Here is an 18,782-nt window from a genome sequence, read left to right as displayed (position 1 = left end):
GAGAACTGCACAAACTTTAGAGGCCATTTTCTCCCTTTTAAGCTTTATTGAGTGCCTACCTTCAAATGGCCACAACTTCTCCAATCATTATCAGATTTCCATGTGTTACACATTGCTGGAGACTACACTTTCATAATAATTCAAAATGCCACAGAACTGACTTGTGTCCCTACTTTCCGTGATTGGTCAAACACACATACATATACATATATATATATATATATATATATATATATATATATATATATATATATATATATATATATATATATATATATATAATATATATATATATATATATATACACACACACATATATATATACACTTGATTGTTTCTATACAGTGGGGCAATTCCAGCTTGGCAAGGACAGTCTGGCGCTTCTGACTCACATCCTGTAAGTACGTTATCATATGTAAAGGATTTGCCACTGATGATTCAAACACGAGTTTTGAGCAGTGTAGAGTACAGCAGAGCTTGTTATTTGTCATTTTTCAGATCACAGATGAATACATGGTTTTATGTTTACGCAGCGCAATATGCAATGCTATGCATTAAAAGACGGTATAAGTTATTATAATTAGTAATTATGTCCCCACGGAATGCAACAAATGTCTCACTTATAATGAGTTTTATTGGTTTTGACTCGTCACGCCTGGACACACAGCATCACATGGTGAGGGGTATAACATTTCCACCACACGCTTGAAGCATTCGACCAATCACAATGCACTGGATAGCTGGCCAATCAGAGTACAACTCACTTTTCAGAATGATGAGCTTTGTAAAAATTTACGCGTTTCAAAAAGGCAAGGCATAGAGAAGAAACAATAATGTACAGTATGTGGACATTTGTATTATTATTATTTTAATTTTTTTATATAAGAAAAAGAGCACAACAGTGAAGCCGAAGGCAATGAGAAAACCAAATGGTTTGTTGAAAGAGCTGTTGGATAGCAGCTGATGAACAGATTGTGCTGAGAAAGGCTGAAGATAAATGAAAAATTATGTCAGTGCAGGTAAAAGACTGTGAGAATGGGAAGACTTCAAAAGCTCACACACACACACAGAAAAACCCCAGTCAGTTGCGTCTTTGTAAACTGTATAAGCCCTTGATTCACTTTAGTCTCCTGATAATTATTTTGTGCTCATCTAGGATTGAAATCCCCAGATGAGGTGAATGTGATCCAGCTTAACTTTCTGAGAAGCTCCCTCTGCTTCAGAATCAATATGAAATCCAGTTTACTGCTGTAAACTGACGTATTTATGTGTATTGAAATATCTGTATCCATTTTTTGCCATTAGTCCAAAAAAAAAGAGAAAAGATTTTACAAAACATTTTCAAACTATAATCAATTAATCATCAACAATAAGACCAGAACAATGCATTAAGAAAGCAAATAGGTCGAATGTTGACTTGAAGCATCACAAAATGACACAGAGATTTCCATCAAATCAAATTACTTTTGTATATTGGTTCATTTGCTTTTAAAAAATGCAGGTATCAGATATGATAGGTTAGACAGCGAGGTTGACTGATGGCACTTTGGCTAATGATGTCATAAATAAAGTTACATTATAAAGTTGCTTAACCCACCGACCTGTGTCTTTCAGATTATGTTTAGTCTTTATTAAATTAATAGCCCAGATGTTTGAAGAAAGGTGAATGGTGGGTGGTAATAATAGACAGTGAGAGGAGGGTTTAATGGTGATTGAAAGGCTAAAGCAGGACGGGGAGAGGAACAGAAAGAGAACTTGATTTACAGTTAGCCAAATGATTGCCTTTTTTCTGCAAACAGACATTGAGCATCACCGAGGACGGTAGCACATTATTTAATTGCAGAATTTAGCCTATGTTACGGTATTCCCAAAGGCTCAATGAGGCTTTTATTCCTCCGTAATAAACCATAAAATGCTGATGTGTTGTTCAGTTTTGCCAGTATCTGGAGACTGTTCTCAAGCTCACAGCTTTTGCATAAATGGATGAAAAAAAAAAATAATAATAATAATAATAATATATATATATATATATATATATACCCAAGCCACGATCTGCTCATTGACTCATTGAATGTGTATTGCCACATTACCGTTTCCATTTATTTATTTTGCATAATGCTAATTATTTTTCCTAGTATTTTGCCTCATTTTCCTGATTAAGATGTCTTACTCAAACCGCTCTGAGAAGTAAGCAAAGCAGATCGCCGCAAAGGTGGATAAGTGTTCATTTTGTGCCACGAATCATGTTTGCTAACGTCTTCCGACCTTGATCATTCCATTGTCACATTTACTTTCTAATTTAAAAAAATTGCAGAAAGTGAATAAAATCCTGACAGTAGTTCAAAATAAAAAGTTAAGCAAATGCCAATTTGTCATTTACTTCTACTTGCAGTGACATATACTGTAGGATATTAAGGTGATTTGCTCTATTAAAACTGGGTAAGGGGTGGAGGGCACAAGTTCATACTCCATTAGAGGGTAAATCATCTTTAAATGTTAGATAAAGCGAGGTGTTCAAATTATGCTCGGCTAGTCAGGGGACGAAGCCATCTGTTTTAAGATGAATTTGGCACAAAATGAAGGCCTAATCAGTACTAAGAAGGAACTTCACTCTGGGAGATTTGTTTAGTCTCTTCCTCTCCACATGTCTGGATGTATTTGGAAAAAAATGTAGCCGACAGTGACACAGAGGCAAGGTCCATCAGCGATGAATCTTAATAACGTGAAATAATATTCATACTGAAATGTTTCATTTTGCTTGATAAGTACGTGGAGAGATATGGTCGGGTTATGATCTGCTAAAGGCGATGTTCTTTGGAAAGATACAGCACTTTTCTGCATGAAAATTAGATTCCAGCTTCATGTTGTGTTATGTTGTTATGACTGCATACTTGGAAATACAGCACTGAATATGAATCCATTGTTATTGTGATTAAAGATCGCTGTCAGTGCGTACATGTCTTCCCTCAAAATGTGTGCATCATGCTAAAAGCCAATTTTTACCTGATGACAGATCCATGTACATGCAACGCAATAGAAAAATTACATTATTTGACCTGCCAGCTTCTCCATAATTAGAATGAATGGCAAAGTTTCCCTGTCTGTATTGATGTTGTAGCTTCCAGTATGTGCTGATTTTTTTAGTTCTATTTTTTTTATTTTTTTCTGCTTGGTTTGCACAATTGCAAGCCAAAATAGTCTGAGTTGGTTCTAAATTTAGATTCTAATTGACCAGGTTTTATGCACATATGTTTGTATGCATGGTTAGTGAATGAGACAAAATTTGTCAATTCTGTCTTCCTGGTCTTACTCAGCTGAGTTTATTTTACTTTTAGACATGATTTCCTTGATGCTTATCAATCACTGTAACAGTATTTCACATGGGTAGGCTGCCGCTACATATGCTTTCTTACATAACTATCTTGTAAGTCATGGTAAAAAAGCACCTACTGACACATCAATGTAATAAAAATATACTGTCAGATTGCTGACTATGTGCTTTTGGTTTATCTTCACAGCGTTAAGAAACCGAATCTCCGAGATCCTTTAACATGGGGGTTTGGAAAGGCCGTCAGAACGGTCACTGGATTTGGCTCGGCAGAGTATGACTTCTGGAAGCTGTTACAGTTATTAAGCAGTGTTGCAATTGAAATGCAATCAGGATCAAAAAGAACTTCTTACTTTTCCAACATACTGTGGGTCCGAGCCCATGTACTCCTCAAGCACAAAGAACTGGTTCCACACCCAGCCCCTCTTGACCCTCTGGAATCCTCTGGAACCTCCATTCCTTCCTGCCGCCGATGGCCCCGTCTGGCTGTGGGGCCACTCTTGCCCTGGCCTGCTTTGGAAGTGAGCGCAGGAGCTCTGCTCAAAGAGGAAGCACAGGACCAGCAGCAGGCAGCTCCTCCTCAGCATTGGGCGGTCTGTTACGGTGCTGTTCCCAAGTCAAGGTCCAGAGGTAAAATGAGAAGTGAGAGAAAAGAGATTCAAGGCTCCGAGGCTCACGAGCTGGAGCGTGAAGCCAGTGGGGATTGAGGAGAGGTCAAGGGTCTGGTGCTCCACCACTCCCCTTACTGGAGATATTACTCAAGTCAACCAGGTAGTAGATTCATCATCCCCTGCAACTGAAAAAAAAAGATAAATCAGAAACATAAATTCAAATTAGTTTTTTTATGTAAAGTACCTACAATATACATTTTGTGGAATATCTAGTCATCTAGAGATATCAGTGACCCTGTTTTGACCCCTGTTTAGCATCTGAGAGGATGTTCTGTGAAAGCACAGAAACATAAATGCTTAATACATCCTCTAAAAATGCTCTAGGGCTGATGTGGAATACAGTTTTTCTATTAATAATGCCTGCACATGCATAGCATGTCTATTCTTAGAGAGATGTGGCATTGCAGGGGTCGACAACCTGTGCTATCACTGACACAAGAGCAACAGGGAAAGCTGCATACCGATAAGTCTCCCCCAATATTTGAAATCCTTGCACTGATCTGCTTCACTCCATTATGCAGTGCTCCTGTTGTTAGGATGACAAAAAGCTTTATAAGTTACATTTTCAGCCTGGCCTGCCTCAGCAGTCTAACAGCGCTCTTTGATGTCACAATAATTAACATTGCAAAATGACACTTTATGGCCAAAAGGTTGCTGACCACTGGCATAGTATACCGTTGTAGTAAAGTAGTGTGTGTTTTAGCATGGGATGTGAACCTGGAAGGATTTGTACGAGGAGTATGAACTTTTGGCTCATCTCGTGTTATTCTTCATGGGTTAGAGATTAGTTTAAGTAGTAATAGTGCTGTGCTGATGCTATCTTATAAATAGAGCAATATTTGTTGTCATGATACTGTATTTTAGATCCTTTTACCAATATTTATATGTTGTGCATTCATATCATATTCATATGTCCTGCAGATCAATAATTGACAACGTAAGTCATCCAAATAAGCACAAACCAGCAGACTTATCTCAGCGCGGTCAGATGCATTTCTGTGAGATACGAGAGATGACGAATCATACGAATCTGATCTATCAGGTCTTGTGTTAGATGCAGTTTCAGTCAGTTTCAAATCTAATTTAGGATTTTATGATGCACTGCAATGCATTGAATTGTGACGTATGTATCATGATGATATCATATCACAAGGTAGTTGTCAATATCTTGATCCTAAAAGTATCATTAGGGATCAAATTGAGACTTATTTGGTACTACCATGTCAATATTTCTTTATTACTTTTTACTTATAGCTGATCCTTCTTAAAATGATAAGTAAACTGTGAAATACTTTTTTTGGATGCTCATTTGATGACTATATACAATTTTTATGTCACTTTCACACCCCCTTATACTTGTCCTGATGGTAAAGTGGAGCAAACATTTATCTGTGAATAATTATCACATCATATCATGTTAAGAATAACCTTTGTCAATTTGTTAGCAAATAGCAATTGCATTAAAGTCAATTGCAATTTTACATAGAAGCTGTCATCAGCAGCAGCTTGCAATTATTTCAGGGATCCATCAAGGATTGGAACGAGCTTGTGGTTTTCTGAGCATGTCTGGCTAGGAATGTGTTCAACAACGTGTCAGGATCCTGAATTACCATGATTAGATGGTAATTAAATCAATCAATTAGTTTCTTTCTCTGAGAAGGGGACAGAGTGGCCCCCTCATTCAAATACAAAAACAACAAATAAAGCTTCCAGCAGGGACTTGGCTGACATTAAACCATTTTTGAGATTCAATGGATCACAGAACGTTCAAGAGCAGAGACAAAGACACAACCATAATTACTGGGGGATATCATATCTTCAGTATTGCTGCCATAGATAATAAAGCAATGTTTTAGTGGTATGAGATCAGTTCTGGCAATTTTTGAAAGGGAATGCTTTCCAATCGGTCACTCAAACGCTACTTACAAAAATGATTGTGTTAGTAAGACCAGAACAGTAAGCTGGAAGGAAAACTACAATGGAGTCCAAACGCCTGAGACTAAATTGAATTATGAACAACAAGACCAAAAAGATTTATACAAATAAATAATACAAATAATAATAATAAAAAGAATAATAATTTGATATATTTATATATATTTCTCAAATCTGAATTTTCCGCAGTCATTACTCCAGTCTTTAGAGTCACGGGATCCATCATAAATCATTTTAATATGCTGATATTAACATTTCTTATTATCAAAACTGCAACTCAAAACACAAAACTAAATATATTTGTGTATTTCATATATATATATATATATATATATATATATATATATATATATATATATATATATATATATATATATATATATATATATATATATATATATATATAAATAAACATACTGATCCCCAAATGGCAGTGTATATTACTACTTTCCACTTTTAATTCAGTTTTTATTTTATTTTATATAGTTATATATTATTTTATATAATTTATTATACTGTATATTAACTTTATTAAAATCAATGTTGTTAATGTATTGTCCATTGTTCGAGATTCAAAATGCAATTTAATGGATCTTATTGTACATTGTTTTCACATTGTTACTTTTACATTGTCACATTGTCCTTTTGTTTTTTGTTTTGTTTTTTTGGGCTCCATTGTAATTATTAAATATATTTGTTGAGCCTTTGATCTTTGTAAATGTCAAAGGACCGGAAGAGGCAAATAAGAGACAGCCACCCTCATGCAAATAAGGCGCTAGGATGATATATTTGTCTGGTGCATGAACATGAATATGAAAAACTGCATTTATGTTTGATGCTGAAGCAACAGTGTTGGAGTAGCCCAAGCCTTCCTCTACCTCCTGAATCCAGTTCAGATCATACTTTTCAACATTTCAGTTTTCCAGCTCTCACAACACCTGATTCATCCCGATGCCAACCCAATAATTCTCTGATATGCCTCAATGCATCTCGCCTCTCCTGTGTGGTTCATTGGCTGTGGGACTGATAGCTAGCTGTTTGTGTGCAGGTCAATGTGCTTATCAGTTTGCCAGCGCTGAACTCCACCTGCTACCACCCAGTGGTGGTTTGGCAGCATTCAAGTGCATTAAGTGTAAAAAGTTAGCTGGGCTTGCCAGGTTTCTCGGTTCACAATAGATCTAGAGGTGCTGGCACGCCAAGAATGGTCGGAGGAGGCCAAAAGGAGGAGTAGCTCTCCAAGCCATCCAGACTTGATATCTCCTGCAGGGGGGTGTCGATGGATGCTCTCAGCCGAAACAGCCTTTTTTTCAAAGCCAAATAAAATCAAAGAGACCCTTCAAACGGGTGGAATTCAACCTGCCTGTTCTAATCAACAAGCAAATGTGAAAAGCTAAAATGATTCGGAGCCATAAATTTAAGCGACGGTTATAAAAAAAAATCAGCAGTAACTCCAGGCTCTTAACATGCAGGTTCTATCTGAGTTGTCCCCTTTGAAATTTGCCTTGCTAAATCATATTAGATAGGGTATTTATATCTAATGTACTACTGACTGTAGGGTGAGTATTTGCTATAAGGAAACCAATCAGAAGAATGTGCTTTGTGCCTTATCTTTATTGAAATAAATGAAACAACAACAGTCAGCTTTATATCTCTGCACATCAAAATTTATATTTTAGTAGTGTTTTAACCTACATTTTTTTTATTTTTTTTTATAAATATATAATATTTTGCATTTATTATTATTATTTATTTACAAGTATTTAAAATATGCTTATATATCTTATATATATATATATATATATATATATATATATATATATATATATATTATCTCTTGGGTCTCTTATACCCAATTTTATACCAAAATCAATAAGTTTTATGGGAAAACTTTAAATACTATAGTATATATTATAGTATGTGACCCTGGACCACAAAAAAAAAAAAACAATCATAAGGGTCAATTGTTCGATGGAAAGGAAAGGTTTAGGAAAGACAGAAACTCGGGTCACCTGAAGTGTTTTTGCATCATCTGTCGGACCCCTGCCCACAAAGCTGTAGCTCCTTCATACTTTTTCAAAACGAGAACATTTGATCAACTGTAACAGGCAAGTTTACTTTGCAGATAAATGTGTGGTGACTGTATAGTTTGATTGATTTTAAAATGTCCCTACAATGTTAAAGGCAAGCCTACGCCCTTGATTCCACTGCATGGAGAATGGCTTATGTCAACACTTTCGAAACCTCTGTCACTTCAGCATAGATTGAGGTGACAAAGTCAAACTCATCTTAGCCATTACATGCCTGTGAAATACATATTTCTCTTCTACTAGAGTCTTTGCAGGGCTCAGCTCTGAATTTCACTCAATTACAGATTCACTTCTGTAGTTCCAGTCCAGTCATTTGGTCAAAATGCGGTTGTGCAAGTTGCGTCATACCACTTTTGGAAGCAGTAATGCCAATTTTTTTGCAGTGCAGAATAGCATTGGTTCGCTGATTGATCTCAGCGCACAGAGAGGAGGATAGAGAAAGCTGACCGGCAGGGAGAGTGAAGCGTTCACGCTGCATTTCAAGGAGACGACTTACTGCAGTAGATGAATTCCCAGACAGCCCAAGACTGCCAGCCTCCATTACGATTTTCCAATCTCCATAACCTGAATGACTTAAACACATCTGGACATTTAGGCTAATTAAAGTTCCGTGATTGATCCTGTTAAGCAATTAAAGGATTGGATTAAACAAAGTTCAAGGAAAACCAACCCATCAGCAGGAGTCATTTGATGTTTTGCATTTAATTAGCGTTGGTGGGACTGGGCAAATTACCTTGCCTAAATTTGCCAGTCTGGGAAGGCGTGCTCCAGCCTAAAAATATCAGTCCAATGCAAGTGATGCTGTTGTCCTTGGAAGTATTTTCAGATTCGCTCAACATTTATCTCAAATTTAGGGGATTATTTGAAATATGTACTCTGCATTCCAGCAAAATTAGGCCTCTAGAAAGACAGCGATTGAGCTTCAAAGACTTCAAAGTAAATGTAAGATTTAAAAAAAAATGGTGTAGAAACAGTTTTCTCTCAGAAATTGCTAGTAAACTTCCTAATTAATTCCAAAGAAATGGTTAGTAACAGATTAAATTAAACATGACATTTTGAAGAAAGACTGAAATTGTATTTTCTTTTAAAATATACTCCAACAGTAATTTTACAGTGTAGAAATATAAACATAAACTAATATTAATAAATGTTGTAGAAGTATTGTTTATTGTTAGTTTGTTAAATATACTATAGTTAAATAATGTTAAGAAATAAAACCTTAATTTAAAATGTTACTGAAATTATACTAGTCTTTCCTCCCATATAATTATAATATACATAAAAGCTAAAAATAATGAAATAAATAATACAATAATTCTAAAAATTAATTCAGGAATCAAATAATTTATTTATTTTTTTTATTTATTTTTTTGTAGCAGCCTCAGATAGTTATATAAATCAGTAATGACTTACATTTTACTAAATTTCTCACACAAAACTTCCGAAAGGCTTTAGAAAACTTGGAATAGAATGAATATATTCTTATGAACCACTTTTTGAGACTTTTTATTATGTCTTTGCAATTTGAACGTTTTAGTCCCAATTAATTGCCACAACATCATAAGAACAGATTTGCTTAATTTCTTCTTGTAAGTTCCTTAGAAAAATAAAAGATATAAGAGTTTGAAATGAAAAGAGAGTGATTAGATAAATAGATGAGTTTAATCATCAGCTTGTGTTGAATTACCATGTTATGAAACAATAAGTACTTTTAGGTTTGCACTGACTGTCTTTCAAAGCCACATGATAAATTGATGCGAAATTATGTAATTCTATAAGTCTTTGTCAGACTAATTCAATTAAGCCTCGTCTGGCTGACAATCGTTATTCCAAAGACCAGATACAGTGGCACAGGAGAGATGAGATCAAGGTTATGCAGAATTTCCCCTTTCACTTACTGAATACCCGCAAGATACTGCTTTAAAGTCCAAATTCGTCAGCAGGTTTGTTCTCCTCCTCCACCTGTGCTCACGATCAAGACAAGCTGTCACGACGTGGGTCATCCGTGTGACGGTGAGGGTCAGTGCATATTCTGCACTGACATAATGGGAAATGACTGCTCCTGTGCTTACAAAAGAGTCTAGAATGCTCCAACTGTCGTTTTCAACGGGCCGTGTTGTGCCGCATGCTTGATGAGAACGCGCTTCATTAGCATGTGTCAAGCCCTGCGTTTGGAGCCCTGACTCGCATGTTGGCCCCCGGTAACACAGAGCCTGGGCCTGACAGCATTCCCTAAGTGTTGGCCGATGTTACCCGTTCTCATCACCTTCAATAATCAGTGAGCATATGGCTCGCTGAGCTGCCGCCGTCGATTAGGAGGCAGGAGACAAAACTCCCTGGGAAAGTTATTAGTTGTCAGGCCTGTCGTAAACATGATTAACTGATAAGCAGCTGCAACTGTGGCAAACTGGAGAAAGAAAGATGGAGCTCATCTGGATGAAGACCTTAATCTAAAATCTGTTTATCACTCAGTGGTAGATGCGGGGGTGTTAATTGTGTCGAAGGCACAGGTGCATGTGTGTGTGTGTGGTGACTGCATCGCAAGTAATATTTTATTAGGCATGGAAGTTGTCGCTGTTTTAATTAAAGTAAATGGATCATTGGAATGCTTTGGGGAATTTTGAATGATGATGTATAATTTCTTTCTGGCCAACACCGTACTGAAAGTCTTTAGGGACCACAAAACAGGGATAAGGCTAAATTGTGATGTGCATGAGTGTTTGTATTGCAAACAGACACTAAAATTGATGCTATGAACGTATTGGCAGCATTTACAACTTTATATTAACATCTTTTGAGATGTACAAATGTTTTCCGAGCCACAAAACAAATTATGTTGTACGGTAATTGAGATAAATTTTAAATAAAGTTTTAAATCATTATTTTTCTTTTTTTTTTTTTGTCATTTATATATATATATATATATATATATATATATATATATATATATATATATATATATATATATATATATTGGAGCCATTTGCTAAAATCATTTAATAAAAAAATAATTCTCAATGTACACACACCACCCCATGTTGAAAGAAAAACACATAATTTTTGACATTTTTGCAGATTTATTAAAAAAGAAAAACTGAAATATCACATGGTCCTAAGTATTCAGAGCCTTTGCTGTGACACTCATATATTTAACTCGGGTACTGTCCATTTCTTCTGATCATCCTTGAGATGGTTCTACACCTTCATTTGAGTCCAGCTGTGTTTGATTATACTGATTGGACTTGACTAGGAAAGCCACACACCTGTATAACACCTTACAGCTCACAATGCATGTCAGAGCAAATGAGAATCATGAGGTCAAAGAAACTGCCTGAAGAACTCAGAGACAGAGTTGTGGCAAGGCACAGATCTGGCCAAGGTTACAAAACATTTTCTGCTGCACTTAAGGCTCCTAAGAGCACAATGGCCTCCATAATCCTTAAATGGAAGATGTTTGGGACGACCAGAACCCTTCCTAGAGCTGGCTGTCCAGCCAAACTGAGCTATCGGGGAGAAGAGCCTTGGTGAGAGAGGTTAAGAGGAACCCAAAGATCACTGTGGCTGAGCTCCAGAGATGCAGTCGGGTGATGGGAGAAAGTTGTAGAAAGTCAACAATCACTGCAGCCCTCCACCAGTCAGGGCTTTATGGCAGAGTGGCCCAACGGAAGCCTCTCCTCAGTGCAAGACACATAAAATCCCCCATGGAGTTTGCACTGCTCATCACCTGTCCAATACAGTCCCAACAGTGAAGCATGGTGGTGGCAGCATCATGCTGTGGGGGTGTTTTTCAGCTGCAGGGACAGGACGACTGGTTGCAATCGAGGGAAAGATGAATGTGGCCAAGTACAGTGATATCCTGGACGAAAACCTTCTCCAGAGTGCTCAGGACCTCAGACTGGGCCGAAGGTTCACCTTCCAACAAGACAATGACCCTAAGCACACAGCTAGAATAACGAAGGAGTGGCTTCACAACAACTCAGTGACTGTTCTTTTGAGTTTTAAATTTGAGTTTTAAGAGATACAGAGAATGCAGGTTTCTCTCCTAAGGGAGGACATTATATTCTGTGTGATTTCTTGTCATATTCAACTTTTTACCATTTTAAATGGTATTTAATTACTTTATTCATTCCTGAATTTTTTTATGTTAAGATGGATAGATGGACGGACTGACGGAAGGACAGATATAAGCCCCTAGGGCAGGGGCTGAGGACTGTCTCGTATGCTAACATGTAAACCATCATTAAATACATATATTATTCCTTCTCTAAGGAAAGTACTGCAATAGAGTGGTGCAGTCTAGGTAACCCATCATTTACCAAGTGGGGATTTGCATTGGGAAATGCCATTTAGGCAGAGACTTATGCATAATTCACTATGCAAACTTACAAACATATTACTCACCATCAGAAAACGGTCAACAGAGATTTATGTGTCAATAAAATGCCCTCAAACTAATATGGCACCAGTAAAATTTGAGTCCAAGACGTAATTTACAATGCAAACGGGCAGTTAAAATATAGAATGGAGTTTTAAGAGATGCAGAGAATGCAGGTTTCTCTCCGAAGGGAGCTATTTGACAAGCTGCTTTGAGAAATGTTTTATTCTGTGAATGACCAGGAGCATTCAGATGATATGTCATCAGTAGCAGTTCGCCTTTGTGACTTATTATGGATTGCTTTCGCATGAACTGTACCCCTGACCACCTTCTCCAAGAACCTGTAAAATACAATTGTTGTTTATCACTGCTTCGAAGCCAGGACTGCAGGGAGAAGAAAGACAGGACAAAACTAGAAGAAAAATGAGATCCAGAAAGGGGTGTTTATATAAAGACAGGGTGAGAAAACAAAGATGGAAAGAGCTAATAAAGTCTGTACCAGACTTAACAGATTTAACTGAATGGGCTTATTATGGTTCTTCTATGTATTGCACTCCTCATTTTAAAGAAATGAATTCAACAAAGTATTATGATGTTTTGTCTGAACTATGAATGCAATGGTATGCAACTTCCATACTATGCAATATGCAAACACCGCCCCTGATTTAATTTGCTATTTAAGCCATGCACGGCTGCTGTTGGTGTGATCATTTAAGCTGTGTTACAGTGGATGACAGTGCCAACTCAGGGCCAAAAGCTATCACACCTGAGTACATCTGAATCACAGCCAAGCCTTTTCCTATGGCTTTCCTTTGGCCTGATGCTGAGTCATCAGATGTATTTTCCTCAAGTTTTCATTCTTTTTCTCTTGTTTCACTCTACTACATCTCTTCCACATCCATCTCATTGTGCCCCTGTCAGTTTGAGTGGCATATGTTAGAAATAAGCTTTATGCTAAGAGAAGTGATCAATGGCTGCAAATGAATATGTGGATTGGTGTTTTTGCTCAAGCTTTGACTCAAAGGGTGATTAAACAGTTCACTGGTTATATTTTGGTGCAGGGCAATCATTGTAATGTGGCTCTACATGATTGCTAGGTCGATACTCAGAAAGCATCAAGGACCAGTATATAGCAAAATGCTGAAGATCAAATGAGTTCTTAACTCTAGAGTCTCACAGGTTTACAATAAATCTTGGCAGCGTGCTGATGAGAACATTGCAATGTCACAAATCAACCACGGCTCAGGGCAAAAATACCACCAAAATAAGCAGAAAAATGCCCTCATACTGAATGTTGATATATAAGAATAGCCAGTAATAATTAATTGCATTAGTCAAAATTTAAGACACCTTGGTTAAAAAAGATTTATATTTAAACTAAATGGTGTTTCTATTAACCCAACAATCATAAAATAAAATCTGTATCACAGTTTCCACAAAAATATTAAGAAGCATGTCATCATCTTTTTTGATGATCATAATAAGATTATTATTTTTTTTTAAGCAGAAAATTAGAATGATTTTTAAAGGGTCACGAGTAATCATTGGAATAAAATTAATAATAATAATAATAATAATAATAATAATAATAATAATAATAATAATAATATTAATAATAAATATATAGAAAACAGTTATTTTAAACAGTTATTTTTGATTAAATGCAAAATTGGTGAGCATAAGAAACTTCTTTCAAAAAATATATAAAAAAACTTACTGAACCCAAACACCTTTAGTATATAGTATATAACGGAAACATTTGTTTGTTCATTTGTTAATAGTATTGTTCACAGTATTGATTTAATGAGGTTTTATTAACAAGTTCGGGAGGAGCACGTGCAGATAATTAACACAGGTGGAGAGCACTCAGCAATCAATGGTAAGAGGTATATATACAGCAGTCTCACTGCAATTCATTTGACAGTCTCGCAGCATCCCCCCACCACCCCTTCTCCACACTTCTAGTACTAAACCACTTACATAGGGGGGAGTACTCTGGGTTCGGGCCGAACTCCGAGCTCGGAGCCCTCCCTCCAGACAGCACGCCAAATACGCAGTAAACTTTACCCCCTCAATTGTATGTAACTGTGAACTCGTGAAATTTTATAGGTATCAATTTTATTTATTCAGTTAAATTCAGTTAGGTTCACCTTTTTAATAATTAAGCTGAAATAAGTTTGAACATTCTATATAATGAGAAAAAAAAGAGGGTCATGAATGAGTTTCAGGGGTAGACTGAGAAAGTTCTCACCCTACTCTGCTAACTGCCCTTTCTTCTGTTCAGCACTTCCAGTGACTTTCATTCAGCTGGAAAAGGTGCACATATCGTCTTAGATTCTATCTCAATCACTGCCACTTTTGGCTACTAGTGGACCCGATGTTTATCGGCAGAAGGAATAGACTATTAATAGACTACACTATTCCTTCTGCCGATAAACATGTTTGGAAAAAATGTTGTGTGTGAAATGTTTGATAAGGTTTAAACACTGTTTCTCTTCCTATTAATTTGCTTTTCAGTGTCCAAGGTTTGTGCCCGCCAGAGAAACGGCCATTTGAGTGACTCAAACCCAGAGCTAAGCTTTCTATTAACCAGCCAGCCATCTGTAACAACTGACCGCAGCTTTGTGCTGGAGGCCTGAACTACTATCCCATGCATGTCCTCCATCACAGAAGGAAGGAGGGAAACTAACCTGTGCGCATGGAGCTTAAGCCCCAGAGAGACCTCAGGCAGACTGGATTAAATACCAATCGTGTCTGTCACTTTAATCTCCCAGCAGTCCTGAAAACTCCATCCCACTAGGGCTGGTGCAACACATTTACTTTCTTATCTTTTTTTCCAAACAGACTGAAGACCTAAAGAACTGTTTTTAAAGGGATAGTTCACCCAAAAATCTAAATTCTGCCATTGTTTACTCATCCTCCACTTGTTCCAAACCTGTCTTAGAGTTTCTTTCTTCTGTTGAGTGCAAAATAAGATACTTTAAAGAATGTTGCTGCCCAAATAGTTGACGGAAGCCATAATATATTATTTGTCCATACTATGGAAGTCAATGGCTACCATCAATTGTTTGATTTATTCCATCCCATGCTGTTTTAGATCAGTGTGTTGGTATTTATTTCACAAAGCACCAGTAGTGTACTGCATGGTATACACTATATGTATGCTTCATATGTCTATTTTAATTAATCTCCAAGTACTAAAAAAAGTATCTGAATAATGCAGTGCTAACTGACAGCATATATTACAGTTGGCTATAGAAGCTATAAAATATATATTCGGTTGTATTATCACCTTGGAATATAGCAAATATATCATATGGATTACTTTTTTTAATAGATATTTGTTGTCTTTAATTAATTCAGTCACTGTGAACAATCATTAAATCCAAAAAAGGGGAGGGGGGTGTCGTACATTAGGGTTAGGGTTAGTACAAAAAGTCTACATATTAGTAAACCCAACATGGAACATTTTTTTTTTTTTTTTTTTTTACCTTTGGAAAAAGTACTGCCCGTGACAACTTTTGTACCGTTTTTTCTTAGAGTGCACAAATTGTATGGAATACTCTGTTTCATATTTTCTAAAAAGCTGTTTGGAGCTTGTTATGTGTCTTTAAAAGCTGCATAATGATTATTCAGAATTCATTATTTTGTGTTCCAGAATTTTTGGGTGAAACTTCGATTTAAAAAAGTAGAATTATTTAAATAGTTTGCACTCCTAATTAGAATCTCACGATTCAGTCTGCATGTTCCCAATCTTTTTACACTCTCCTTGATCTACTTTGCCTGACCTGCTGAAAGCAGTGCAGCTGCCATAACACAGTAACGAACTCTCCTTTACCCCCTGAAGACACAGCGAGTGTGAACACACAGACAGAGATAGCCGCGGGCGAGGAACGGCAGAGATACGGAAGGCACTGAGTCAGCAGAGCCCTATGGGAGCACGCCATTCCTAGCTGCCAACAATCAGCGGCTATGATGCAAGCACCAAACGAATACAAACGAAAGCCTGTGTTCAGGAGACGGAGACATCATTTGACAGTTCAGAAATGGCTCAGAGCATCCAGACTTTATATTTTCCTGCTACCTGTCACATATCAGAGTTCAGAAGCTGGGGTCTTTTTTAAAACACACAGCAAGAGAAAACGAGCGGGGAACTTGTCAAATCTGGACCTTTGTGTCTTTAAACATCCTGAAAGAAGCACATGTCAGGTTCAAAACCCCTGGCATTAGACATTCTGGTCTGAAAGTCCAAGCTGTGGTCGGACATCAGAGAATGGATCTCGGAGCAAGTCGTAATAAGAGGGAGACAGAGAGAATAGCTGGAGAAAGATCAGCAACTAAACACTGTCAGTAACCCTGCAGCTTCAACATCACCAGCAGCAATGACACATCATTTATTGGTCTGTAACCATCTTTGTCCTGAACATAAGTTTTCAGTCCTTTGATATCACTTCAAGAGCTGAATCCACACAGCGTTGTGGAGCAGTGAAGCCTGTTCCTGGAAAAATGTTAAACATCAAATCAGCATTTTAGATTGATTTCTGAAGAAACATGTGACACTAAAGAATAGAGCAATGCTGCTGAAAATTCCGCATTGATAACAGCAATAAATTACATTTTTAAAATATAGTACAGTAGAAAACAGCTATTTTATACTAATAATTTTCAGTATTTTTTCAAGATTTATTAAACACTCCTTTCTTAGTCTTAGAAAATTCAGCATAATTGTGCTAAAAGTTATTAAAATCTTCCTTGTGTCTTTCATAAGGTTTTTGACTGCACATCAGAAAAGGACTCTTTCTTCTAAGTCACTTTAGTATGAAAGCTTCTGCTAACAAGCTGACTCATTTATGAAACTTTTCTCAGTGTCTTTGTCCTTTGTAACACCTGAACTTTTAAATGAGCTACTTGGAACCGCACCATATGTTCAGTGGGCAATCTGAAAGACAACTTGAAACATCATATGAATTCATATGGCATGGCTATATCTGTATGCAGATTCTAGACTCATCTTTATTCATGAGTACACTGTGTCAGTGAGAAAACAAAGCAGATTACAAATAAATATTAACAGCATTCAGCTTACGTCGTCATGACTGAAACATAATTCTTTATAAAGTTTCAAAAAGAATAAAATAAATAAATGAAAATATATTTATAATATATATATATATATATATATATATATATATATATATATTTTTTTTTTTTAGCTGAAATGTTCCTAATACAGACCCTTGCAGAAGCTCAGAAAATTGTACAAAGCCAATAAAAAATTGATAAATAAATAAATAAAGCAGGCAGTCACTTTTGTGCTTTTTGGGGCATTTAGATTTTCTGTTTTCAACTAATATCCCAGATGGAGCCAATTTATATTTGTGTGTTGGCTTTATTGAATTTTGTTCTGTGTGCGCAGAAGAGTGAACAGCGTCTGAAACTTTTGAGTGAGGGTGGATGCTAAAATACGTTTTTTACCATGTAAGTGTCCCTTGTTGAAAACTTTTATTAGAAAGAAGGAAATGAAATCTTCCAAGCCAATAAATCACTGGCATGCCTAATTCTCCCTCTTGCTACATTTGATTCCTGTTAAACGAGAAGCTTCATTAGTCTGTCTGTAAAGCACTGTTCCACTCCTGCTCTCCCATAAGAGCACTTTCCAAGCAAATGATTATTGTGTTAATTTGCAACACTTTACTTAATGGAAACACTCATTCTGAATCTGTTTTTTTTTTTTTTTTTTTGGTCCCATTGGATCAGAGTCCTTGGCAGGCATATATAGACTCCATACTGAGGTCTTCCAGTTGTTGTTGTTGTTGCCATTACATTTACAGAATGACTGGGTTCTGTAATTGTGCAAAACTGCAGGTAAAACTGTCAAAACAGTGATTAACCCCACATTTATGAGTTTTTGACTGATTACTTCCAGCAAATAATCTCTTAGCAGTAACTAAAATGAGTCATCTTCCACAGCAACAAACCTCTTCATCAAAAAAAAAATAAGGATGCCAGCTATATTTTGAATCCCTTTAGCAAATGCCGAATGACAGAACATTCATTTTAATTGACCTAAAAAAAGCTAGATTTTATTCTGTGAATTTGAGAGAGCAGGCTTTTATTATATTTTTTTTATTGCCGATGTCTGTTATCATTTGGTTTTCTGACTGGCAATCTGATGCTTATTTTTATTGCGTCACTAGCCACTAGATAGACATATTAAATTAAATGTGTAACCAATGAAATTAAAGTTACAAATATTGTAAAAATGTAATTAAAAAATAAAATGTTAAAATCAAAAGTTTAAACATTTTGCTAAATCAATATTTGATAACCCATTTTGGTTTTGCGGTTATTATCTATGCCAGTTCCTTAAAATTTCAGCGTGTCTA

General features: G+C 36.4%; 1 protein-coding gene across 1 annotated transcript in view; it reads right to left on the bottom strand.

The window, feature by feature from the left end:
* The window catches only part of LOC113055912 (cadherin-12-like), a 119,826-nt gene that overhangs the window by 54,800 nt on the left and 46,244 nt on the right, over positions 1-18,782 (bottom strand). Inside the window, exon 2 of the mRNA XM_026222293.1 lies at positions 3,682-4,124. Coding sequence (XP_026078078.1) covers positions 3,682-3,915 — 234 coding nt within the window. The 5' untranslated portion in view covers positions 3,916-4,124. The remainder of the gene's footprint in view (positions 1-3,681; positions 4,125-18,782) is intronic.

This window comes from Carassius auratus, chromosome 37 (assembly GCF_003368295.1).
Source record: "Carassius auratus strain Wakin chromosome 37, ASM336829v1, whole genome shotgun sequence".
Lineage (NCBI taxonomy): Eukaryota > Metazoa > Chordata > Actinopteri > Cypriniformes > Cyprinidae > Carassius > Carassius auratus.
Note: the sequence above shows the minus strand (reverse complement) of the source record. Positions and strands in the feature narration are given on the sequence as shown.